Source organism: Dendrobates tinctorius, unplaced genomic scaffold, assembly GCF_039654945.1.
Source record: "Dendrobates tinctorius isolate UK_male_01 unplaced genomic scaffold, ASM3965494v1 ptg000016l, whole genome shotgun sequence".
In the NCBI taxonomy this organism is placed as follows: domain Eukaryota; kingdom Metazoa; phylum Chordata; class Amphibia; order Anura; family Dendrobatidae; genus Dendrobates; species Dendrobates tinctorius.
This window is the reverse complement of record NW_027361684.1, coordinates 57,938,432-57,961,932: the sequence shown is the minus strand read 5'-3', so window position 1 is coordinate 57,961,932 and position 23,501 is coordinate 57,938,432. Positions and strand designations below refer to the sequence as shown.

Genomic DNA, 23,501 nt, shown 5'->3' with positions numbered 1-23,501 from the left:
GGGTATTTTCTATCATATAGACCCCTCAAAGTGACTTCAAATGTGATGTGGTCCCTAAAAATAAGATGGTGTTGTAAAAATGAGAAATCGCAGGTTAACTTTTAACTTCCTAACAAAAAAAAAAATTTGGTTCCCAAATTGTGCTGATGTAAAGTAAACATGTGGGAAATGTTAAGTTTTTTGTGTGCCATATCTCTGTGATTTAAGGGCATAAAAATTCAAATTTGGAAAATTGCGAAATTTTCTGCCAAATTTCCGTTTTTTTCACAAGTAAATTCAAGTTATATCAATGAAATTTTACCAACAACATGAAGTACAATATGTCACGAGAAAACAATGTCAGAATCACTAGGATCCATGGAAACGTTCCATAGTTATGACCTCATAAAGGGACAGTGGTCAGAATTGTAAAAATTGGCCCGGTCATGAACGTGCAATCCACCCTTGGGGGTAAAGGGGTTAAACCAAATTTTACACCAGAAAAATGGAGTCAAGACAATGAAGAATCACAACCATAATGACCAAACGTTGCCTACAGCATTTTTGGTACATAAATCAATGTGAAATTACTGGACTAAATTAAGTGTTAAAACACTGCCAACCACTGGAGACAAGACATCCTGTGATCTTTGTAAGGTGCAGAAACACAACAAAAAACACGTGGCATAATAAAACTCCCTCAGTACACAGACGCATCTTATCCACACACATATTCAGGCCTTGCAGGATGTAAATACTGATATATTTGGTCATGTGAAACCGTAGTTTTCTAGGAAACAACAAAATACGAGTGGTCAGCAGATTCATTCTCCAGCCTTTGGACCACTAACAGAAATGCTGAAAAACCTTTACTACCTTTCAATATAAACTAGCAAGTCTTTTTATATTAGCTTCCTTCAAATATATAGCACAATGGGTCAAAAGTAAGAACTATTTCTGGGCAATATCTACATCTATTCAACAAAGAGTTCCAATTTGGTCTTGAGATTAACAATCGCTGTATATTGATCTGGAGACCATGTGGGCAGCGCCATATTAGTCCTCCACCACGGTTCATCACATCAGCAATACTCCTAGGATTATGATGATGGCGGATAATGTTTGGTAGCCGAACCCTTCTGGTCTTCATTCCAGATACACTAAAAGCTCGGTATTACCACTGACTTAGGAGTGAAACCAATGGAATGGCCATTTCTCCAACGTGTCCCAGGATCCAATTTTCAAAGCCACAACGCGAGAACGCATATTGCTGGTGCTACTGTGAGGAGCCTGTGTAGCCTACAAATGCTACTGTGGGTTGCAGCTTATTCGGACATGTCTCCCATGGATGTCATTGGTCAGCAATTGTAAAGAAATCTTCCAGCAGCAGATCTTTACGATTTGCAGGCTGAAGTGCATTTAGCATGGCAGAACATTCCTAAGACAATCATTAATACCCTCAATGATACCAGTCAAGCTGTGTAGATTCGTGTATCTCTGTAAATGGCACTCAGTCATTACTGAATAAATTGAGAGGTTTTGAACATTTTGTTGCCATTTCCAGTTATGATTCATGCAAACGTGGTTGGGCAGCACGGTGGCCCAGTGGATAGCACTGCAGCCTAGCAGCGCTGGAGTCCTGGGTTCGAATCCCACCAAAGAAAACATCTGAAAGGAGTTTGTATCTTCTCCCCTTGTTTGCGTGGGTTTCTTCTGGGTACTCCGGTTTCCTCCCACACTCCAAAAAACATACCGATAGGGAATTTAGATTGTGAGCCCAATCGGGGACAGTGATAATAATGTGTGCAAAACTGTTAAGTGCTGCGGAATATGTTAGCGGTATATAAAAATAAAGATTTTTATTATTACTACATGAATGGAGGCCGTACAGTGGAATAAGCACAGGACACGTTGAACCTTGTAGATGCAAGAGTATGTGCTTACAGTGTGGACTGTGTTTCATGGCATTAATCTTTAAAAATACTCAACACAAAAAAATACTTACTGTTTCACGTGGCAGAAGATACACAGTGCGCTCAATGTTTTTTACGCTTACACAGCAACTGACAAATGTTTCTGCAGACTCTATCCAAACTTTTCCAAACAAGTACACAACACCTATGGGGAAAAGAAAACTCACTTGCTAAACTAAAAAAAATATATAATTCAGAAAACAAGACATGAAAAAACAGCAATACATTCATTCCATGGTGCACATACAACCACAGAGACAACAAATCAGACAAGCAGCAGCACAACTCCCCTCCCATCTATAAAGAATAAGTAGTCACACTGAACAGATCTGTACAACTTATTTCACAGAAGAAATTCACAATGTGACTAACTAGTATATATATTTTTTTTTTTTTTTTTTTTTTTTTGTTAGTCCCATTGTGAATTTCTTCTGTGAAATAAGTTGTACAGATCTGTTCAGTGTGACTACTAATATATATATATATATATATATATATATATATATATATATATATATATATATATATTTATTACACACACACACACACACATACAGCACTCCATTTCCATGGTGAAAGAGGTGGTTTTTAATCAGACCCACATGGCAGGCGAAGTTGATGCTCACACAGAGCATTTTTTAAAGCCTTGGTTGTGGTGGTCTCACACCACTTGTTTTGTTTGGGATATTATTTTTCAGAATATTACTTTAGAATTGTAAAAACTAAGAAGTCTAGGGTGAAGCCAGTTGTCTATTTTATCATAAATGACAAGTGGAAAACAATCAAACACTTGAAGCTAAAGTTAAAAGACGGTCCCACACAAGGTGATAATATTAGAGGCACATAACGCAAGAAAATTCAGCCTCACCTGGCTGATTGTATTGGTCCTCATAAGCATCCAGCCAATAAAACCTGAACACCGGATCACCATCTTCTCCAGTTACTAAAGGAAGCAGACTGGAATCCACTTGAACTTCATTGGCAACAGATTGAGTTTCATCCGGTGCTTGATCCCAGCACGATTCTCTATAAAAATCAGAAGCACTGGGGAAGAAGGGTGAAAAGATCCATTTATCCACATTCTAGTCATACACTTGTCCTGTTAGCAGCATACTTTTTTTTTTTTGCAGTTAAAGAAACTCACCGGGCTGTTGCCACCTAACTATGGTTCCAGTGATGTGTCACTTACTGGGCGCTAAGGCTTAGTTTAATAAAATCACTAGAGGACTAGTAAACCTAATATGCTGCCTTCAAAGGATCCACAGAGATCTCTATATGTAGATTACGAAGTTATTACAAACATGTACAAGGGCTCCAGCTTGTGCATAACATTGTGAATCCTATATTTGCATGATCGTATTTTTCGGACTATAAGACGCACTTTTTTTCCTCCAAAAATGTGGAGGAAAATAGAGGGTATGTCTTGTAGTCCGGATGTATCGGCTCTGGCTGTGGTGGGGAGGTGGGGGAGCGGCATCGGCAGTGCAGAGGGTCACAGGAGGCTGGAGCCGGTGGCTGCGGCTAACTCCTGTTCCCACTGCTAAAGAGAAATAATATTCACTGCATTCCACACACATGGGCGTGGAGGGGAACGAATATTCATTTCTCTTTAATGGCGTCTTTGTATGATTGGCCCCCAACCCTGGTCCTGGTATACATGGCCCCATCCTTATGATTGGCCCCCACCCCCATCCTGGTATCCATGGCCCTATCAGAAAACATGAAAAAACCAAACCATTACACTTACCTTTCCGGCTCCCCCCCAGAGTCCTGCTTCGTTGCCAGCAGCTACTTTATGCTTGTAAGCAGCGCATGGCAGGGATGTCATGCGCTGCTTGCAAGCCGAAGGACAGCTGCCGGAATACTCAGTACTCTGCACGCCGGGACTGTGCGCGCAAAGAGCAGTGAGTATTCATTGCTCTTCAGTAGCGCACACTGTGTCAGCCACCAGCTTCCTGCTACTGCCGGCTGTCAGGTATGCTGCTACTTAATAGAAATGAATATTCACCTCCCTCCACGCCCAGAGAGGTGAATATTCATTTCTCTTAACTAGCAGCACACATGACCGCCTGCAGCTGCAGGAAGGCTCCAGCTGACACTGTGCGTGCTACTGAAGAGCAATGAATACTCACTGCTCTCTGCGCGCACAGTCCCTGCTTGCAGAGCAGTGAGTATTCCGGCAGATGTGTTCTGCCATGCGCCGCTTACAAGCAGAAAGCAGCTGCTGGCATCAGAACAAGATGCTGCAAGGGAGCGCCGGAAAGGTAAGTGTAATTTTTTTTGCTTTTTTTCATATTTTTTGATGGGGCCATGCATACCAGAATGGGGGTGGGGGCCAATTATAAGGATGGGGGCCAATCATACCAGGATGAGATGGGGACTATGCATACTAGGGCGAGATGGGGGCCAAGCATACTAGGACGAGATGGGGGCCCTGCATACCAGGATTGGGATGGGGCCATACATACTATGATGGGGATGAGGGCGATTATTCCTACTAGGATAAGGGGGACCATTCCTACCAGGATAAGGATGAAGGAGCCATGCTCACCAGGAAAGGGATGAGGGGGCATGCATACCAGGATAGGGATGAAGGGGGCATGCATACCAGGATAGGGATGAAGGGGGCATGCATACCAGGGTAGGAATGAGGGGGCCATGTGTATCAGGATGGGCATGAGGGGACCATTTATTCCAGGATAGGGGATATCAAGTACAGAACTGACCACATATTTTTGCTTCAATTTTTTTCTCTAATTTCCTCCTCTAAAACCTAGATGCGTCTTATAATCCAAATAATATGGTATATAATTGTGAGAACATTCCAGAGCGCGTCGTCTGACTTACATATGAGGTTTTTCATCCATTTCTTCTTTCACCTCCTTTTTAATGTCTGCTTTGATCGTAACAGCAGTGCTTATGTCAAGTTTTCTCTCGGAATTATCCTCTTCCATGGGTTCATCAAAATCTCCATCATCAAACTCAACTATCACTTCATGATCTTCTGAAATAACAAGGTGAATGCGTTGTTGTTGTTTTAGTTGCCATTAGCAGACTTATGGTTAGATCACGTTTTAGACTTTGAGCTAGCTTTTGGGCATCAGTAGCTTTCATTTGACACTGAACTCAATTTACAGCGTGTTCAATATTCTCCATTGGTATGCATGCAGGGAATAGCTCTTAGAATAGTCCAAACCTGACAGCATTGCACGCTATCGCACGAAGCAGATGGGTTTTCATAGTGGCCTGCTGAAGGCTCCCATAACTGCCATTTAACCCCTTCACCCTCCAAGCCTGTTTCCACCTTCATGACCAGGCCAAATTTCATAATTCTGACAGCGATGATAGATGCTACTGTGCTGGCGCAATTTTGAGACATTTTTTTTTTTTCTGAATCTGTTTATATCAGCAAATAAAACAATTGCATATTATACATGCGATCATGCAGCAGCACAGGCGCCTGCCGATTGTGATTTTTCTTTTTCCCCAATATATATATATAATTCAGTATGTAAAATAGGGGGCAGGTCAGTGAGGGATCAGTGACCAGTCAGATGCCATCAGTATGAATTGCTAAGCAGAGCACCACATAAAGACCCCACCATAGGCCGCCCCGGAGCACGAGAATTTCATTAATTGAAAACTGAAAATAAAGATTAAACAACAACCACAAGACAGATTTCATCAACCAAGGCATCATTTTAATCAGTATAACGTTGCCAATCTGACACTGTCTCTAGGATACTGAGTACAATCCTGCTGACAAGTTCCTTTTAAGGGGAACTGGTCAAAATTGGCTAGTTTTTTATCTTGATTTATTCCTGACGCTTTTACGTATTCCACTTTTTTTTTTTTTGTTAGTTTCGTTTTTTTACATCCGCCATATGATTACAGAGATATGTCCTTTGTCATTTAGGGTATGTGCAAACATTAAGTATTTGGTGCAGAAATTTCTGTATTTCTTGGCAGGAAAAACGCAGCGAAAAATACGCAAGTTTTTGACGCGCCTTTTTACGTGTTTATGGGCTGATTTTTCTTCACTCATTAGTATGGGTGAAATTTGCAGCAAAAACACTGAAAGAATTGACATGATAGATTTAACTCCGCCTTTTAACTGCGCTGAGAAATAAGAGTTTAGCACACACACACACCCCCGGCGTCAGAAAATCTCCGGGGTATCAACTAGTTGGGGTAGCAGAGACCCTGGAAGACATCATCAAGGCCGGTTTTTACAGTCCCCTGTCACATGATCACCGTTATTCACCGAAGAGCGACGATCAAAAAAAGTGATTTAAAATTACATTTATCTCTCCTCTGATATCTTCTAACACATCAGAGAAGAAAGAAATGTGGTCCTCCGAGGCCCCCTCATCTTCCTGGGAAAAAATGCTTGTGGTTAAGAATTGTGTTAGAGCTAGAATGGGGGGGGGGGTTTTCAAAAGTAAAAAAAAAAAAAAAAAAAAAAAAACCGATAACGATTCGATGGCTAGTGTAGAGCACAAGTGCTCGCTACTTGGGTATGCATGTAGAATCATGAAACATGTGGGGCAGGGACTCAAGTTATTGCTAATCCAGCTTGCATTGGGGTGCTTGGGTATGCACCAAATATCACGGGTGCTCAAGTGACATGCTCGAGTGAGCATGTCACTTGAGCACCCGCAATATTTGGTGCATACCCAAGCACCCCGATGCAAGCTGGATTAGCAATAACTTGCGCTAAACAATGACAACGTATTCAATATAACAACCTAATGTTATCAAATTCTATGTCATACCTGTGTGCTCAAAATGCTCACTATACCTCTGGATAAAATCCTTGAGGGGTGTGGTTTCCAAAGTGGGGTCACTTGTGGGGAGTTTCCACTGTTTAGGCACATCAGGGGCTCTCCAAATGCGACAAGGAGAGCGTCTGCTCTTGATTGCAGCCAGTTTTGCGTTCAAAAATTCAAACGGTGCTCCTTCCCTTTTGAGCCCTGCGATGCGCCCAAACTGTGGATTTCCCCAACATATGGGGTATAGGCATATTCAGGAGAAATTGTGGTCCATTTTCTCTTCTTACCCTTGTGAAAATAAAGTTTGTGTCTAAAGTACATTTTTTTTGTGAAAAAAATTAATTAAATGCTCATTTTTTCCTTCCACATTGCTTCAGTTCTCGTTAAGCACCTGAAGAGTTAATAAACTTCTTTTGATGTGGTTTTGAGCACCTTCAGGGGTGCAGTTTTCAGAATGATGTCACTTTTGAGTATTTTCTGTCATATAGACCCCTCAAAGTCACTACAAATGTGATGTGGTCCCTAAAGAAAATTGTTTTGTATATTTTGTTGGAAAAATGAGGAATTGCTAGTCAACTTTTAACCGTTTTCAATTCCTAACAAAAAAAATTATGTTTCCAATATTGTGATGATGTAAAGAAGACATGTGGGAAATGTTATTTATGAACTATTTTCTGTGACCTAACTGATTTAAGAGCCCAAAAATTAAAAGATGGAAAACGGCAACATTTTGTAAATTTTTTCCAAATTTCCGTTTTTTTCATAAATAAACATATTGAAGAAATTTTACCACTATCATGAAGTACAATATGTCACGAAAAAACAATCTCAGAATCAGTGGGATCCATTGAAGTGTTCCAGAGTTATTACTACATAAAGTGACAGAGGTCAGAATTGTAAAATTTGGCCTGGTCATTAAAGGGAAGGTGCCGTGTTTTTTCATAATTTAATGTAAAAAAGAAAATAGTATAAAAAAATATTGACCCCTAAGCGTGACTCAGTGGTGTGTATGTTTTTTTTTTTTTTTTTTTGGCTGTATTAATGCAGCCACTGGGGGCTGCCATCTTACCTTTCTGGCTGCTGAACGACACTTTCCTTGCTCATTTACAGCAGTCCCTGGGCATAAGAGACAAGAGTCGGCTCCCGACCCCTATCTGTAGCATTGCAGCAGCATCAGCTGTGAACTGGGCACGCCTCTTTGGGCAGCTCAATTCACAGCTGTAGGTGTGGCCAGGCGCCATTTTATTAGAGCCCAGTGCTTTCCTTTTAGCTCCATTTACACTCTATTGCAAGCCCTGGATGCTGTACTGTTCCAGCATAACAGGGCTTGGATGTTCACTCTGCACATACCAGCTGTAGAAGAGGATACAGGACGAGCTCCTGGAGACCGAGCTGCTCTTTCCAAAACACCCGACCAGCTGCAGCTTCTGCTCTTGCAAAACATAGGAGGAGCTGCTCCCTGCTCTTTCAAAACACTTGGCCATCTGCTGGACATCTAATCCTATCCTGTGTGATACTGACTGCTGAGCCCTGTATCTAATCCTCTTCTGTGTGATAGCGAGGCAACAGGGGCCTGATATATGGTGGAAGGAGCAGGGTGACAGCAGCACAGAGTATTTCAGGAGAGCAGTGTGCTGGTCTATGGGGCGCACCCTGTTCGGTGCCAGGGATTGTACATAGAGCGCTGTGTTTTATACACATAGATGGACCGTCTTCTTGTCTGTTCCACAGAAATCCAGGAAACATTTCTGCTGATTGATGACCTGTTCTGATCCAGACTTTGCATACAAAGACAGTCAGTAACTTTGGAGGTCCCATCAAAATGGCTGCTCACTGTGTTCTTAAATGTCATCCTCTCTTTTCCGTTAGCAAACACCCAGAAGGGGAGGAGAGGAGTGACACCACACCCATGTCAGCAGATTCCGCCCATAACTACTTCAGGGCAGTAATGTGAGCTAGTTGTACACTAGGTTTTTGTGCCAAATTTCAGTAGCTGCTCCCCCTAGTGTTAACAAGTGGAATTGCCAAACTTTTTAAAACTATTTTTCAAATTTTACAAAATTAAGAACAAATGATAATATTTTTTAAGAAAATGTAAACATTAATTCTTTACATTTTTTTAATTGCTGAAAAAAAAATTTTTTGGATGGCACGTTCCCTTTAAGGTCAAATTTGGCTCTGTCTGGGTGCAAGTCAAAAATAAGCAGTGTGCGCGCAAATGAGACTCCACAAAGCTTCAGGAAACTTATTTACTTTGCTGTCATTTGTCGTGACTTTTTCTGAGCAGATTTGTCACAAAACCTGAAGGGCTTCCTGATGCCAGTAAAGTAAATGAGAATCCTGAAGTCCAACGTTCTAGATTTTTCCAAAGTTTTCGTTTTATAGAGATTTTGACTTGCAGAAGATTTAAATCTGTAGCATGTCAATTCTTTCACCATTTTTGCAGCAGATTTCATCCACACTAATAAGTGAGGAAAAACCTGAACCAAAACCACACATAAAAAACGCATCCAAATGCACCTATTTTACGTTGCGTTTTTCCTGCCAAGAGATACAGAAATGTGGTCATACCTGACTGTTTCTACCAAGAGTGCTTGGTGTATCTTTATCCTGCTCTGCATTACTATCTTGTGGCCCTCTTGGGCAAAAAACACAAGAATTAGCACTAAACAACAAGGTCTATATCTCTGTAGTGGTTAGGCAGACAAAAAAAAATCCAAACAAATTCTGAAAACTCAAGGTAGTAGCGGGAATAAGGTAAGAGATAAGAATGGCTAGTTTTGACCCTGTGACAGCTAAGAATAGGTCAAAACACTTTATTCTACCTTATCACTATACCTACTTAGTATACGTTTTTGTTAATTTAGCTTTGCAATACCTTCTGCAGTCTCTTCTAACTTGACCACACTTCTATTGTTTGCCACATCCGCGATACTGCTGTCTTGCTTTAACTTTGCTTTTTTAGGCGAGGTTGACTTAGCCTCTTTAAGAGGAGCTGAGTCATATTCCTGCTTGGGTACTGGAGGGGGTTTTCTGCGATTAGCTGGAGAAGCCTAAGAATATATTTAAAAAAAATAAACAAAACTTTTTCAAGAAGTATTAAAAGCAAACAAGCTTTTTGTTGGGGTGCGTGTTTTTGGATGGTTACCCTGGAAGGTGAAGATGTAACAGGCACTGAGAAAGGGTTAAGTGGTGCCCCTGCAGGTCTCTTCTTCTTTAGTGTTATTACCGGTGGTGGAGTCATTTGTGTTGGCTAGGTAGAAAGGAAAAAAAAAAAGTCACTATTCTAGATGAAGTCTTGTCATTTACTGGTCATTTACTGTATAATTACAAGGACAAAGTGACCTTGGAAAAAACTTTCAATGAAATTGTATAACGTTAAGAAGTAAAATCTTGGGTTACCGTGACTCCCAAGTCACTTAGATGAATGTAGAATCAAAGTCATAAAAACCATTTAAAAATCATACCTGAGATTTCAGGTCTTGAAGTAAATCACCCAATAGATCATCTTTTGACAAATCCACAGCTTTCTGCTACAATGAAAAAAATATACACATTGCTAATATTACCCTCATCTGTATAACAATATTTATATGGCTACGGGTTAAGGCATTTTCACCTTTTACACCATACTAGCAACATGTATGCAAGTGGCTAAACGATTCCCTCAGTGCCCCAACCTAGCACTGACATTGTATGACACAAAGGAATATATGTAGCCAGGACAGCGGGGCGTACAGCAGAAATACATTGTTTGCACCCAGGACAGCGGGGCGTACAGCAGTAATACTCTGCATGTACCTAGGACAGCGGGGCTTACAGCAGAGAAGTGCATGTACCCAGGACAGCGGGGCTTACAGCAGAGAAGTGCATGTACCCAGGACAGCGGGGTGTACAGCAGAGAAGTGCATGTACCCAGGACAGCGGGGCGTACAGCAGAGAAGTGCATGTACCCAGGACAGCAGGGTGTACAGCAGAAATACATTGAATGTAGCCAGGACAACAGGGCCTACAGCAGAAATACATTGCATGTACCCAGGACAGCGGGGCATACAGCAGAAATACATTGCATGTACCCAGGACAGCGGGGCATACAGCAGAAATACATTGAATGTAGCCAGGACAGCGGGGCCTACAGCAGAAATACACTGCATGTACCCAGGACAGCGGGGCATACAGCAGAAATACATTGCATGTACCCAGGACAGATGGGCATACAGCAGAAATACATTGCATGTACTCAGGACAGGGTGCGTACAGCAGAAATACATTGCATGTACACAGGATAGCGGGGCGTACAGCAGAGAAGTGCGTGTCCCTAGGACAGCAGGGCGTACAGCAGAGAAGTGCGTGTACCCAGGACAGCAGGGCGTACAGCAGAAATACATTGAATGTAGCCAGGACAGCGGGGCCTACAGCAGAAATACATTGCATGTACCCAGGACAGCGGGGCATACAGCAGAAATACATTGAATGTAGCCAGGACAGCGGGGCCTACAGCAGAAATACACTGCATGTACCCAGGACAGCGGGGCATACAGCAGAAATACATTGCATGTACCCAGGACAGCTGGGCATACAGCAGAAATACATTGCATGTACTCAGGAAAAGGTGCGTACAGCAGAAATACATTGCATGTACACAGGATAGCGGGGCGTACAGCAGAGAAGTGCGTGTACCTAGGACAGAACGGTGTACAGCAGAGCGACAGAACAAGATATATTGTAGAGAAGCAGTGCGTGTGGAAAGTAGGAAGGTGCAGATACACTTGGCCATGACATGGATGCACCAAGCACCTTTTCAGCATATTTGAGTGATGGAGGATTACAGCCAAATAAAGCGACATATTAAGACACTGACGGTATTTTTATTAGGGCTTGGACACTAATTCTATGAAGACTAGCTTTTCTTTTCCTTTCCAATTAGAAGGACAGATGTTGATATACATGAAAAAACAAACCTCCGTTATTATCCAAAAGGAAAACGAGGAGCACACTAAGCCATTCCCCTATCTCAAAATGGGCTATAATGGAGCCTCAACATCTGTGTGTGGACAACTCTTCACTGTTCGGAGGGGATGCAAGACATTAGGTGTACTTCACATTAAGCGAGATCGCTGATGCGTCACCGATTTTGTGACGCATTAGCGATCTCGCTGTGTGTGGCACGCATCAACGACTGCCCCCCCGCCGGGTATCGCTGATCGTGCAGGAATGTTCTGGGCCATTTTTTGATCGTTGGTCTCCCGCTGGCCAGCACGCATCGCGACCAACGATCAGCGAGCTCCCAGCGCTGTAAGCAGACGCTGGGAGCTGGTATCCAAGGTAAATAGCGGGTAACTAAGCGCCGCGCACGCTTAGTTACCCGCTGTTTACCCTGGATACCAGCTCCCAGCGCAAGCACGCTGGTATCCAGGGTACACAGCGGGTAACTAAGCCACGCGCGCGCTTAGTTACCCGCTATTTACCTTGGATACCAGCATCCTCGCTGGTCCTGATCGCTGGTGAGTCTGCCTGTATGAGAGCTCACCAGCGATCATGTAGCGACGCACCAGCGATCCTGACCAGGTCGTATCGTTGTCGGGATCGCTGGTGCGTCGTTTAGTGTAATGGGACCCTTATACATATTGGGCAGTCTTAAAAGGAATCCATCACCAGCTGTTTGCCACTTAATCTGAAAGCAGCATAATGTAGGGGCAGAGGGTCTGATTACAGTTCTCTGTCACTTACTGGGCCGCTTAGTAATTTTGATATCAGTATTTTATCAGCAGGAAATTAACACTGGTGGACTAGTAAACCTGCTGGTTAAACACAATCATGAGCTTTGTATAACCCTGTCCCACCGATAGGCAGAAAGCTTTCAATGAACAGTGTACACAGAAAGTTGCCAATCAGGGGTGGGGTTATAGAGCTCAGCATTTAGAGCACTGCTAGATTTCTAGCAGAGAAAACAGGGTTTTAATTGAGTTGCAAGAAGGAAGAGATCCAGCTTCAATCCATAAATTTCAAAGTCATTATTTGATAATTAAAAAATATATAAGGCATTTCTGTAATACACCTAGACATAGGTGTAGGTTGGGGGATAAGGAGCATGAGGGGATGGAAACCAGATGAGTCGAGTGCTAACTGCGTTCTTACGATTGTTAGAGGCCGAAACCGAGTCATCAGACCGGGTCGAAGAACGCAGCTAGAGTTCAGAACGCATCGGGTTTTCACCCCCACACACCACTATGCCTTCGTGTATTGCAGTGATGCCTTATATGTTTTTTAATTCTCAAATAAAGACCCTGGATTTTATGGATTGAAGCTGGATTACTTCCTTCTTGCGAGTTTAACCCGACGTCTCACAGAGACATGATCCTATTCTTCTTCATACTGAAACTAACAGGAAGTTTCCACCAAGGGTGAGCCGAATTATTTTTGGTATCGATTTTATCAAAATGACACATTCAGCCCAATGTAGGACTGACCATCAGTGATATGAAAAGTGAATGTACACAAATAATAATTAGCTACAGAAAACAGCTATTTCCTTAATTTACCCCACGTGACCTGGCTACTAAGAAGCTTTAGTCCAATCAGACATTGGTGTTGTACCCTTGTCAACTAACCCACTTGACATAAAAAATATATATAACGAAATAACTTACATCTGTAGTTTTTTTCCCAGCACTAGCCATAAACATTGATTTGATATCGCTTGGTTTGGATACAGACGACTTCTTCACATTAGGTTTGTCTTTTATGCCACCCTTGCCTTTTCTCCCTGCAAAAAATTGTAATTAAATTCATTATATCACAAAGTCGAAAGATAAGGAAAACAGGATTTTGGTTGCTTACCGTAAAATATGATTCTCGGAGCCTTCAAAGGGGGACACAGGAACCATGGGTGTATGCTGCTGCAACTAGAAGGCTGACACTATGCACATAAAAAAAGTTAGCTCCTCCTCCGCAGTATACACCCCACCGTCTGGCGTTCAATTACTCAGTTAGTGAGAAAGCAGTAGGAGAAGCAATAGAATAGAGAACAAACGGACAACTCAACTGTAACTATAGTACAGAAAACAGAAGTTGTGAACATAGGAGGGTGCTGTGTCCCCCAATGAAGGCTCCGAGAAACAGATTTTACGGTAAGCAACCAAAACCCTGTTTTCTCCATCGCTTCATTGGGGGACACAGGAACCATGGGACGTCCCAAAGCAGTCCCTAGGGAGGGAAAAGCAAACTTCCATCAGGCCAGCGGACTCACCACCGCTGCCTGCAAGATCCTTCTTCCTAGGCTGGCGTCTGCCGAAGCGTAGGTGTGGACCCTGTAAAACTTTGCAAATGTGTGGACCGAAGACCAGGTTGCAGCCTTACAAAGCTGCAGCGCGGAAGCCCTGTGGTGCACCGCCCAGGAAGCACCCACTGCCCGGGTGGAGTGAGCCTTAACCCCAGGAGGGGGCACTCTTTTCTTGACCCGGTAAGCCTCCAAGATTGCCGATTTAATCAAGCGAGCAATAGTTGCCTTGGAGGCCGGCAAGCCCTTTCGTGCACCATCTGGGATGATGAAAAGGGAGACCGTCTTCTGGAACGCATCCGTTCTAGCCTAACAGACCTTCGTCGCCCTGACCAGGTCGAACTTGTTCAAGAGCGTTCCCGGGGATGAATTGGAGCCGGACAAAATGAAGGTAGAACGATGTCTTCATTCAGGTGTTAAGTAGAAACCACCTTAGGTAGGAAGGAAGGCGGAGGCCGCAGTACCACCTTATCCTGGTGAATTACCAAGAAAGAGGATCAACAAGAAAGGGCCGCCAATTCCGAGACGTGCCGGATGGAAGTAATCGCCACGAGAAAGGCCACTTTCCAGGAAAGAAAGGATAGACTTCCCTGAGAGGCTCAAAGGGGGGACTTTGTAGGGCCTCTAGGACAAGATTGAGATCCCAGGGGTCCACGGGAGCTCGATACGGCAGTTTTGCATGAGCTGCCCCCTGCAGAAAAGTTCTGACCTGCGAGCGAGAGGACAACATCTTCTGGAAAAAAAATGGAAAGTGCCGAAACTTGACCCTTTAGAGGGCTAAGGGCAAGACCAGCGTCCAGACCCGCATGGAAAAATGCCAGAACCGAAAGAAGCGAAAAGGACATAGGCGGAACCTAACTGGACTCACACCAACCGAAATAGGCCTTCCATGTGCGATTGTATATCCTGGAAGACGATGGCTTCCTAGCCCGGATCATGGTGTGAATAACCCGATCTGAAAAGTCTGACCCCTTCAGAACTGAGGTCTCAACGGCCACGCCGTCAAATTGAGCGACTGAGAATTGGGGTGGCAAATCGGACCCCTGAGACAGCAGTTCTGGTCTGTCTGGAAGCCTCCAGGGAGCGTCCGCGAGAAGGTTGACGATGTCCGCGAACCAAGACATTCTAGGCCAATCGGGCGCGATTAGGATGACTGCCACCCCTTCTGCCTTGATCATCTTCAAGTTTGGGGAGAGGAGGAAGAGGAGGGAACAGATAGGGAAGCGCGAACTGTGACCAAGGAATGGTGAGAGCATTGGCGCCCACCACGAAGGGATCGCAGGCCCTGGACACGAACCGTGTAACCTTCCTGTTCAGACGGGATGCCATAAGGTCCACGTCCGGGGTCCCCCATCGAAGACAAATCTGATGGAAGACTTCCTGATGCACAGACCATTCCCCTGCTGCGAGACCCTCGCGACTGAGAAAGTCGGCGGCCCCGTTTTCCACACCGGGAATATGTACCACGGATATTGCTGGAACTGACCTCTCTGCCCAGTGAAAGATTTTGGACACCTCGGCCAACGCCAAGGGACTCCGAGTCCCTCCCTGGTGGTTGACGTATGCCACCGCTGTGGCATTGTCCGTTTGAATACGAACTGGCAGACCCTTGAGCAGTTTGTCCCAATGAAGCAGGGACAGAAAAATTGCCCGTATCTCTAGGACGTTGATCAGGAGAGCGGCCTCCTGCGTCGACCAACGACAATGGATGGTCAGATGGCGAAACACAGCGCCCCAGCCGAGAAGGCTGGCGTCCGTCGTCACCACTTGCCAATGTACCGGAAGGAAGGACCGGCCCTGGGACATGAGAGGAGATGTTAGCCACCAGTTGAGGGACAGCTTGACCTGAAAGGAGAGTCGAATTGGGCGATCCAGGGAGGAGACAGATCTGTTCCACTGCGACAGAATGGCCTGCTGAAGCGGTCTTGAATGAAATTGGGTGAAGGGAATTGCTTCCGACGTTGCCACAATTCTCCCTAGAACCCTCATAGCTGATCGGAGAGAAATGAGCTGCGGGCCCTGAAGCAAGCGAATCTCCTACCGAAGAGTTACTCTTCTCCTTGGAAGATTCTTGCCTGACGGGTGTCGAAAAGTAAGCCTAGGAACACAAGGCGTTGGGTTGGGACCAGACAGGACTTTTTCCTGTTGATGATCCACCCGAATCGAGAAAGGGTGTCGCGAACGATGTTCAGGCTTTCTTGAGTCTGGGGTAAGGATGGAGCTTTGATGAGAATGTCGTTGAGGTACGGAAAGAGTATGAGCCCCCAGATCCTCAAGATGGCCATCAAAGCTGCCATAATTTTTGTAAAAACCCTGGGAGCGGTGGCGAGACTGAAAGGTAGGGCGACAAACTGGAAATGCTCCTGCTGAAATCGTGAAGCGCAGGACTCTCTGATGTCCCGGGAAGATGGGGACATGTAGATAGGCGTCCTGAATGTCTATGGAGCACAGAAATTCCTGTGCCTCCATGGAAGCAATTACTGAACGAAGGGACTCCATCCTGAAATGTCGCAGACGGACCCTTTTGTTCAGTAATTTTAGATCCAGAATGGGCCGAACCGTACCGCCTTTTTTCGGCACTACAAACAGGTTGGAGTAAAAACCTGTGAAGCGTTCTCCTTCTGGTAAGGGAACAATCACCCCCAAACTGAAGAGAGAGGTGATGGCTGTGAAGAAACCTGAAACCAAGGCGGGGTCCTTCGGGGGACGGGATTCGAAGAAACGATCCCGCGGACGCGAAACAAATTCTATCTTGTATCCAGAGGATACAACTTCCATGACCCAGTCGCCTTCCACCGAGGTGAGCCAAACATCCTTAAAGGCAAGCGGCCACCTAGCCTGAGGGCTGCGCTGGGATTCTGATGATAGTCATGCAGAGAACAATCTTCCAGGTCTGGACCTGGTGGATCTACCTTGAGAGGAATGGGAGCGCCAGGAAGGAGTGGGCCTAAAGGAAACTTTTCCTATCTTGGCGTGCTTGTTGTCTCTGCTGTAGGGAAGGCGCGTCTGATGTTGTGAAGCGACGAAAAGGCCGGAAATCCCTAAACTGACGCTTCGGAGGAGGCCGACGAGGTTTGGACTGGGGAAGAAGGGAGCTTGTGCCCCCAGTGGCGTCCTTAATAATCTGATCCAGCCAGTCGCCGAAGAGACGCGATCCCTGAAAAGGTAGGCTAGTGAGGGACTTTTTGGATGACAAGTCCGCCTGACATGCCTTGAGCCAAACCGTGCGTCGAATTGCCACCACGTTGCTAGATGCCTGGGCTGCGCAAGACGCGGCATCTAGGGAGGCAGAGACTAAATATTCGCCTGTGTGAGAAATCTGGTCGGCGAGATCCGCCAGCTGCTCTGGCTGAGCTCCGGCCAGTATGCCCTGACGGAGATCCTTAGCCCATTTGGCAATGGCCTTTGAAACCCAAGTAGAAGCAAAAGAGGGGCTTAGAGCAGCTGCCGCCGCTTCAAAAGCCGATTTCAAAAGGGATTCTATGATTCTGTCATTAGGATCTCACAAGGATGCTCCCCCAGAAATTGGAAGGACCGTGTTGTGAGATAGCCTGGAAACCGGCAGATCCACGGAAGGAGAAATTGACCAGTCTGCGGTGAGGTCCGGAGAGAAAGGATATAACACGCCAAGGTGTTTTCCTCTTTGAAAGTTCCTGGTTGGATTTTCTCTTTCCCTGGTCAGGAGTTTCTGGAATTCTGAATGAGGAGCGAAAACCTTGGAAGGAGGTTTAGACAGTCTGAACGAAACCCCCTGATCTGCGGGTTCCGCGAACGAATCCTTGATATTGAAAGTCTGGTTGATTTGGCCTGAGTCCAGCTCCAAAGAATCCTCAGAGGACGCATCCGAAAAAGCCTCGCCTGGCTCAGGAGAGGATGATCGGGAAGAGGGCCGCAGGATCGGACTATGGGATCTTTTGCGGCTATTATTGGCAGGCTAAGACGGAGCTTCTTGTGACCTGCTGGGTCCTGCGGGAGCCTGCAGGGGCAACTTATCGAGTACCGACACCAGGGACTGAGACACCCTGGTGAGGTCCGCCACAGATTGTGACAGATGAAGCCCACCCAGGGATAGTTGCCTCACTCTCACTTGGGACAACAGGGGGCTCCTGGGCGGTGGGTTCAATGGGGTTGCTGCAGGCCTGACAGAGTGGAGAGGACTGACCTCATGGAAATTTGCGATTACAAGAAGAACAAGCAAAGTGACTAACCACCGCAGAGAAAGAGGAGGTGGCAGGAGGGCGAGAGCAAAGGTTTAGAATTAGACATGGTGAGCTAACCACTAACAGTGCCAGACGGTTAGGGGACACAGAGCCGAGGAGGGTGTCAGTCTGCAGAGCAGAGCTACTCACGGAACCGGTGTCCTGAAGCGACTTCCAGCTATGGGGCTACGCAGCTTGCTTGGGTCTGCGAGTCCTGCAGGCAGGGCAAAACAGCGACCGGCTCACAGGCTGAGGTAAAGTGGCGGCAGCCTGAGGAAAAACGCTCCCTCCTTGGGCAGTCATTAGCTCACTGTGGGTCTGGGAAGAGGTGGGCAGAGCGAACCACCCTTCCAGGGGTACCAAGATGGCGGTGCCAAAGAGCTATAGGAGGATTAGGAGTGGGCGGGACCATGCGCCGGCTCCCGTCCCTGAATGGAGCTGTGGGCGGCGCAGGAAGGGCGGGAAAAAGCCAGCCCGAAGGGGCGTGGCCGCGCATCAGGGCAAGGCCTGAATAGAAGCCGGGGCCTGGATTAGAGCCGGCGGCCGCCGGAGGAGAGCGGGTCGGTGCGGAGGCCTGACAGGTGACGCAAAACCGCGGCGGTAAGCCCCAGCCCGACTCCGAAAGAGTAGGCGCCGCACAGAAGCCCCTATGCCTGTTTCCTGCGCTCCTTTGGAGCCTGCAGGGGCAACTCCACCGCCAAGCGGGAACTACTAAGGGCCCAGTTAGAGGAGTCGGGGAGGGAAATACTTACCCTCCGTAGTCGTGTCCTAAAGGGGTACCTGAGGAAGCAATGGGGTACCTCTATCCAGGAAGAATCCAGACGTCCATATGAATAGATCTCCTCTCGGACGTCCGTGTCTCCCTTGACCGACAGGCTCTGGTGAGTGAGTGGGAAGGAGACGGGGCTAAGATCAGACAGGGTCGCCTGGACACGCATCCGTGTTAGGCTCTTGATCCTGCCATGTAGACGTATGAGGATACGGGGTGGCAGTACACGCTGTACTCAGGTCTCTTTGTGGGAGTACAGCAGTGACTATTTACTCTGTATCTCTCCGGAAAACCTGAAAGGGAACGACGCACACTGAGGTAGAAAAGGGTCTAATGAAAGACCTGTGTCCACCTCCTACTGACACTAAGCTAAACTGAGTAATTGAACGCCAGCCGGTGGGGTGTATACTGCGGAGGAGGAGCTAACTTTTTTTTTTATGTGCATAGTGTGAGCAGCATACACCCATGGTTCCTGTGTCCCCCAATGAAGCGATGGAGAAATATTATAATATTATATAAGGGCAAACCAATTACATGGCACCTGTCAGTAGAATGAGCAGGGATTTGGGGGGGGGGGGGGGGTCGGGAGTATTAACTGTTTAACATGGGACATATAGCAACTATTATCTGCATCACCATCATGGAAGATTATAACTACACAACATATGCATCGACAAGCTGTAATACTTAACACAATGCTATTGACTGCCTGCCTAACAGTCCCTCACGCCAAGATTGCAGCTGTTCTGTACGCCAACACATTAAAGGGGTTGTCTGGGGAAACGAGTCATCACCTGTCCAAAGGATAGGTGATAACTCGTTGATCGGTGGGGATCTGACCAATTGGCAGAATAGAAAACTTTTTTCCCAGTTGTAAAATGTAGCGGCAAGTCGGATGCCCAACCGCTGCTCCATTCTTTTCCTATATAAAAAAGTAAAGTTGTGAAGAATTTCACACCACTTTGTGTAAGACTGGGTTACAAGGGTTGTCCCACATTTAAATGTGCGCTGTGTTAGGCCAGGTTCACATTAGCGTTCGGGGGCTCTGCTAAGGGCTGCGTACTTCCTCCGTTAAGCCCCACCTACTTCCGCATGCGTCCTGTGTACCTATCTTTAACATTGGGTACGCAGGACATGTGATGTGTCATTTTGACGCACCCGATGTCCGCACAAAACGCAACTTGTTGTGTTCCCGTGCGGTCGGCGGGCACGTCAAAACGACACATCCGCATATACAGTATCCGCATCTCCTGCGTACTCAATGTTAAAGATAGGTACGCAGGACACATGCAGACATATGTGGAAGTAGGCGGGGCTTAACGGAGGAAGTACGCAGCCCTCCGCATAGCCCCCGAACCCTAATGTGAACGTAGCCTTAATGAGAAGTAGCCACTTTTAGTTTACTTATTTTTACTGTCTGGACCTGCACAATAGCAGGGTCAGCGAAATTTGTCTTTTGACCATGCTGATGCTTTGGAGCACTGGTCCTGGACTATTCAAAAGGCAAGTGTCGCACTGTGATTTCTAATGACAAGCACATCGCAACGCTTGTCAATTGAAGGGTCCGGCACCTGCACTCCAAAAGCAATGGCAGATCTGTGAGGGAGCAGAGTGACAAGCTTTTCTCATTTTGTCTGGTTCCTGTGCCCACATGAGGAGTAGACCAGACGTAACAAGCCTGCATTTCAACAAAGGATTACTTGACCCACACCAAGATGCACTCATAAAGGAGAGTGCGGATAATGAAAAAATATTAGAAGAAGAATTGTTATGATGAGTTGGGACACGAAAATTTTATATTTATTTGTCTCTTCACATTATTACATAAGTAAAGAAATTCCAGAAATGATGTTGTGGACTCTAAGGGTTAGAAGACAATGGTCACGCAAAAGGATTAAATGTATATAAAACCCATCATCTACCTTTGTCAAGATGAGCATCTTCATCCAGGTCATCATCAAAAATTTCTCTTCCATCTTCCACATAACCTGCCCCATCTGTAAACCAGAGTATAAACAACATAAAGAATAACTAATTTAAAAAAAGAAGGGTTATTCCAGGCACCAAGTCACTTTTTTGTATGTGTTATTTTAACCCAAATCCTCAGAAATAGCCTCGTCAGATCTCTTCTGGGCGGTGCATGTATAAGTAACATCTATTATATCAGAAGAAGTAACAAGAAAAGCAGCACTCACCCAATCCTTCTTTCAAGATGTGGTTTTAATGCATAAAATTGTTTACATTGATATTTGCGGAGGTGCAGGTGTCAGGGAAGTTGTTTCATGAACAGTGAGACCTGCCGAACTACGGCCGTAGAAGCGCCAACAAGGCATGAAACGACCATAGTCCGGCAGGTCTCACTGTTCATGAAACAACTTCCCTGACACCCGCACCTCCGCAAATATCAATGTAACCAATTTTATGGATTGCAGAGAGCAGCGCAATTCCGCAGAGGAGCCACACACGCTTTTTCATACACTAAGCGACGCATGTTTCTTTAGGACATACAAAGGTAGTGTGATGATGGGAAGTTCTGGTAACACAGAGGCTTTGTGTAACTACTAATTAAAGTACCACTCTATCAGGTGGGGGAGAGTGGAGCGTGTTTCAGTGCTGGAGTGGTGCTTCTAATGTAAAGTCCCTGACCCTAGCCCTATAGTTACCTGTCACCATCTTCATCCATTTTTCAGAATGATCTTGTGACCCAACTTCTGCGTGACCAGAAGTCAGAAGTAACGTCACAATCTCTCAGTTCAAATCTATGGAAGCCAGAAGGAGGCTCTCGGACTGGCACTGAAAAGTGACCTCTGGGTCGCCCAGCAAACACTGGAGCAGCCGGCAGGTCACAAACTGCTGGAGATCAACCGAGACAGCGGCCATAGAAGGTGAAGTCGGCGGCAGGTAATTATAAGACTAGGATAAGGGCCCTTCAATTAGATGCAACACTCCAGCACTGAAATAAAAAATAATTTTTAAACAGAGTTGCAATCTCAATAATGTATATAAGACTTTTCCAATTTGCATCCCATGGTCTTGCTATGAATTTCACTAATGGTATTGAGAGATCTGCAAGTAAATTTGAATACTTAGGGTATAACTGTGGAAATTAATCTGCAATCTGGCCAAGCTGGATGAGCATTAAGCTACAATCAAAAAGTAACCTTCTCAATCAGTACTATACCAAACTAGCAGACATGCAGAACAATAGCAAATTTTAAGCAAAGCCGGCTTACCATCATCCACTATCCAGTCATCATCTTGACGTTCGCGGACTATCTTTGAATAAGACTCCTCGTCCACCTCTTCATATATACTTGACATGTCTTCCACCTCACAGTAAAAAAAAAAGTAAATGGTGACCATGTACCCCAAGAAAATCATAACTATGTGCTTCAGACTCCATTTACATAAGAATCAAGAGTTTCCAGGTCGAGTTCGGTGTTCGGTCCCATTTCATGACAAGAATTGTGCAACATGTAGCGATATTTTAGTGATCAAAATAACAAATCTCCCTCCCAAAAATACTGTTTTGGAAGTCAATTTTATATTAATCTGACATAAACCTTAACTACTTCTGGACTGCCCATATACTAATAGCAAGGGCTGTTGAGTCGGGAGTCTGTATAAAATGGACCGACTCCTAAAATAAATAAATTGGGTACAGTAGTTCAACGTAGTTCGTGATGAATATTTTTTCTTAGAATATTAAGAATTGAGAGTCCTCAGTGGTTGCTACATTTTAATGGATAACTGAAAAGATGGTAACAAGTTGCAAGATTTTGAGACTACTAAGGTCTCTTCATCAGGCATTGACTAATACAACATCTGAAGAATCACATATTTATACACAAAACAGCACAGAAATAACGCAATAGATAAAACAAGTGATGTGAAGCAGAGTTGTCATTAAGGGAGAGGGATAAACATAAATACTGGAACAGTTCATAGATCAGCAGTGTGAAGGTTTTATTGCCCTCTGTTTGTGGTCTAGTTCTGTGTTGTGTAATGACCCCAGAAGGCCTGAAGAGCAAATTCCTTAATTGATGTAAAAAGACATAAATCCATGAGACACATTCACTCCTGCAATGAGAGTGGCAAAAGTTTTCATAAATTTGTATTCAGAAACTCTTCTGTCTCTCAGACTTGAAGTTACCTTTTAATAAAAGTAATTTAATGTCCATCTTGCTATGTCCAGGGATACAAAAATGTTTTGCCACAGGTAGATCCATTCTTTTTTCTCTTAGGCTGGTTTCACATTAGCGCTTTTGTGCGCAGCGCATCGGGCGCACCAGTGCGCATGCGCACTGCGCACCTATATTTTACATGATGTGCGCATGGTCTTGCGCATATTTGCGCTTTCGTGCGCATGCGTTTTTTTGTCTTTTGCGCCAGGCGCGTCAGACGCAACATGTTGCATTTTTGGTTCCGCCCTGTCTCGTTAAAACAACGCATGCGCACGGAATGCGCACGGAATGCGCAAAAACACCACATTGGAGCCTATGGGAGCGCAATACTTGCGCATGGTCTTGC

At 45.2% G+C, this 23,501-nt stretch overlaps 1 protein-coding gene across 9 annotated transcripts in view; it reads right to left on the bottom strand.

Moving 5' to 3' along the window:
• POLA1 (DNA polymerase alpha 1, catalytic subunit) overlaps positions 1-23,501 on the bottom strand; it is a 538,408-nt gene that overhangs the window by 488,882 nt on the left and 26,025 nt on the right. For 7 of the 9 annotated variants that reach the window (XM_073565906.1, XM_073565909.1, XM_073565913.1 and 4 more), the window contains exons 3-11: positions 22,205-22,301; positions 20,894-20,968; positions 13,375-13,490; positions 10,192-10,257; positions 9,873-9,977; positions 9,603-9,777; positions 4,800-4,956; positions 2,821-2,996; positions 1,985-2,097 (exon numbers count right to left, since the gene is read on the bottom strand). In XM_073565906.1, coding sequence (XP_073422007.1) covers positions 1,985-2,097; positions 2,821-2,996; positions 4,800-4,956; positions 9,603-9,777; positions 9,873-9,977; positions 10,192-10,257; positions 13,375-13,490; positions 20,894-20,968; positions 22,205-22,301 — 1,080 coding nt within the window. The remainder of the gene's footprint in view (positions 1-1,984; positions 2,098-2,820; positions 2,997-4,799; positions 4,957-9,602; positions 9,778-9,872; positions 9,978-10,191; positions 10,258-13,374; positions 13,491-20,893; positions 20,969-22,204; positions 22,302-23,501) is intronic. The other 2 variants (XM_073565907.1, XM_073565914.1) reach the window with 1 other exon arrangement.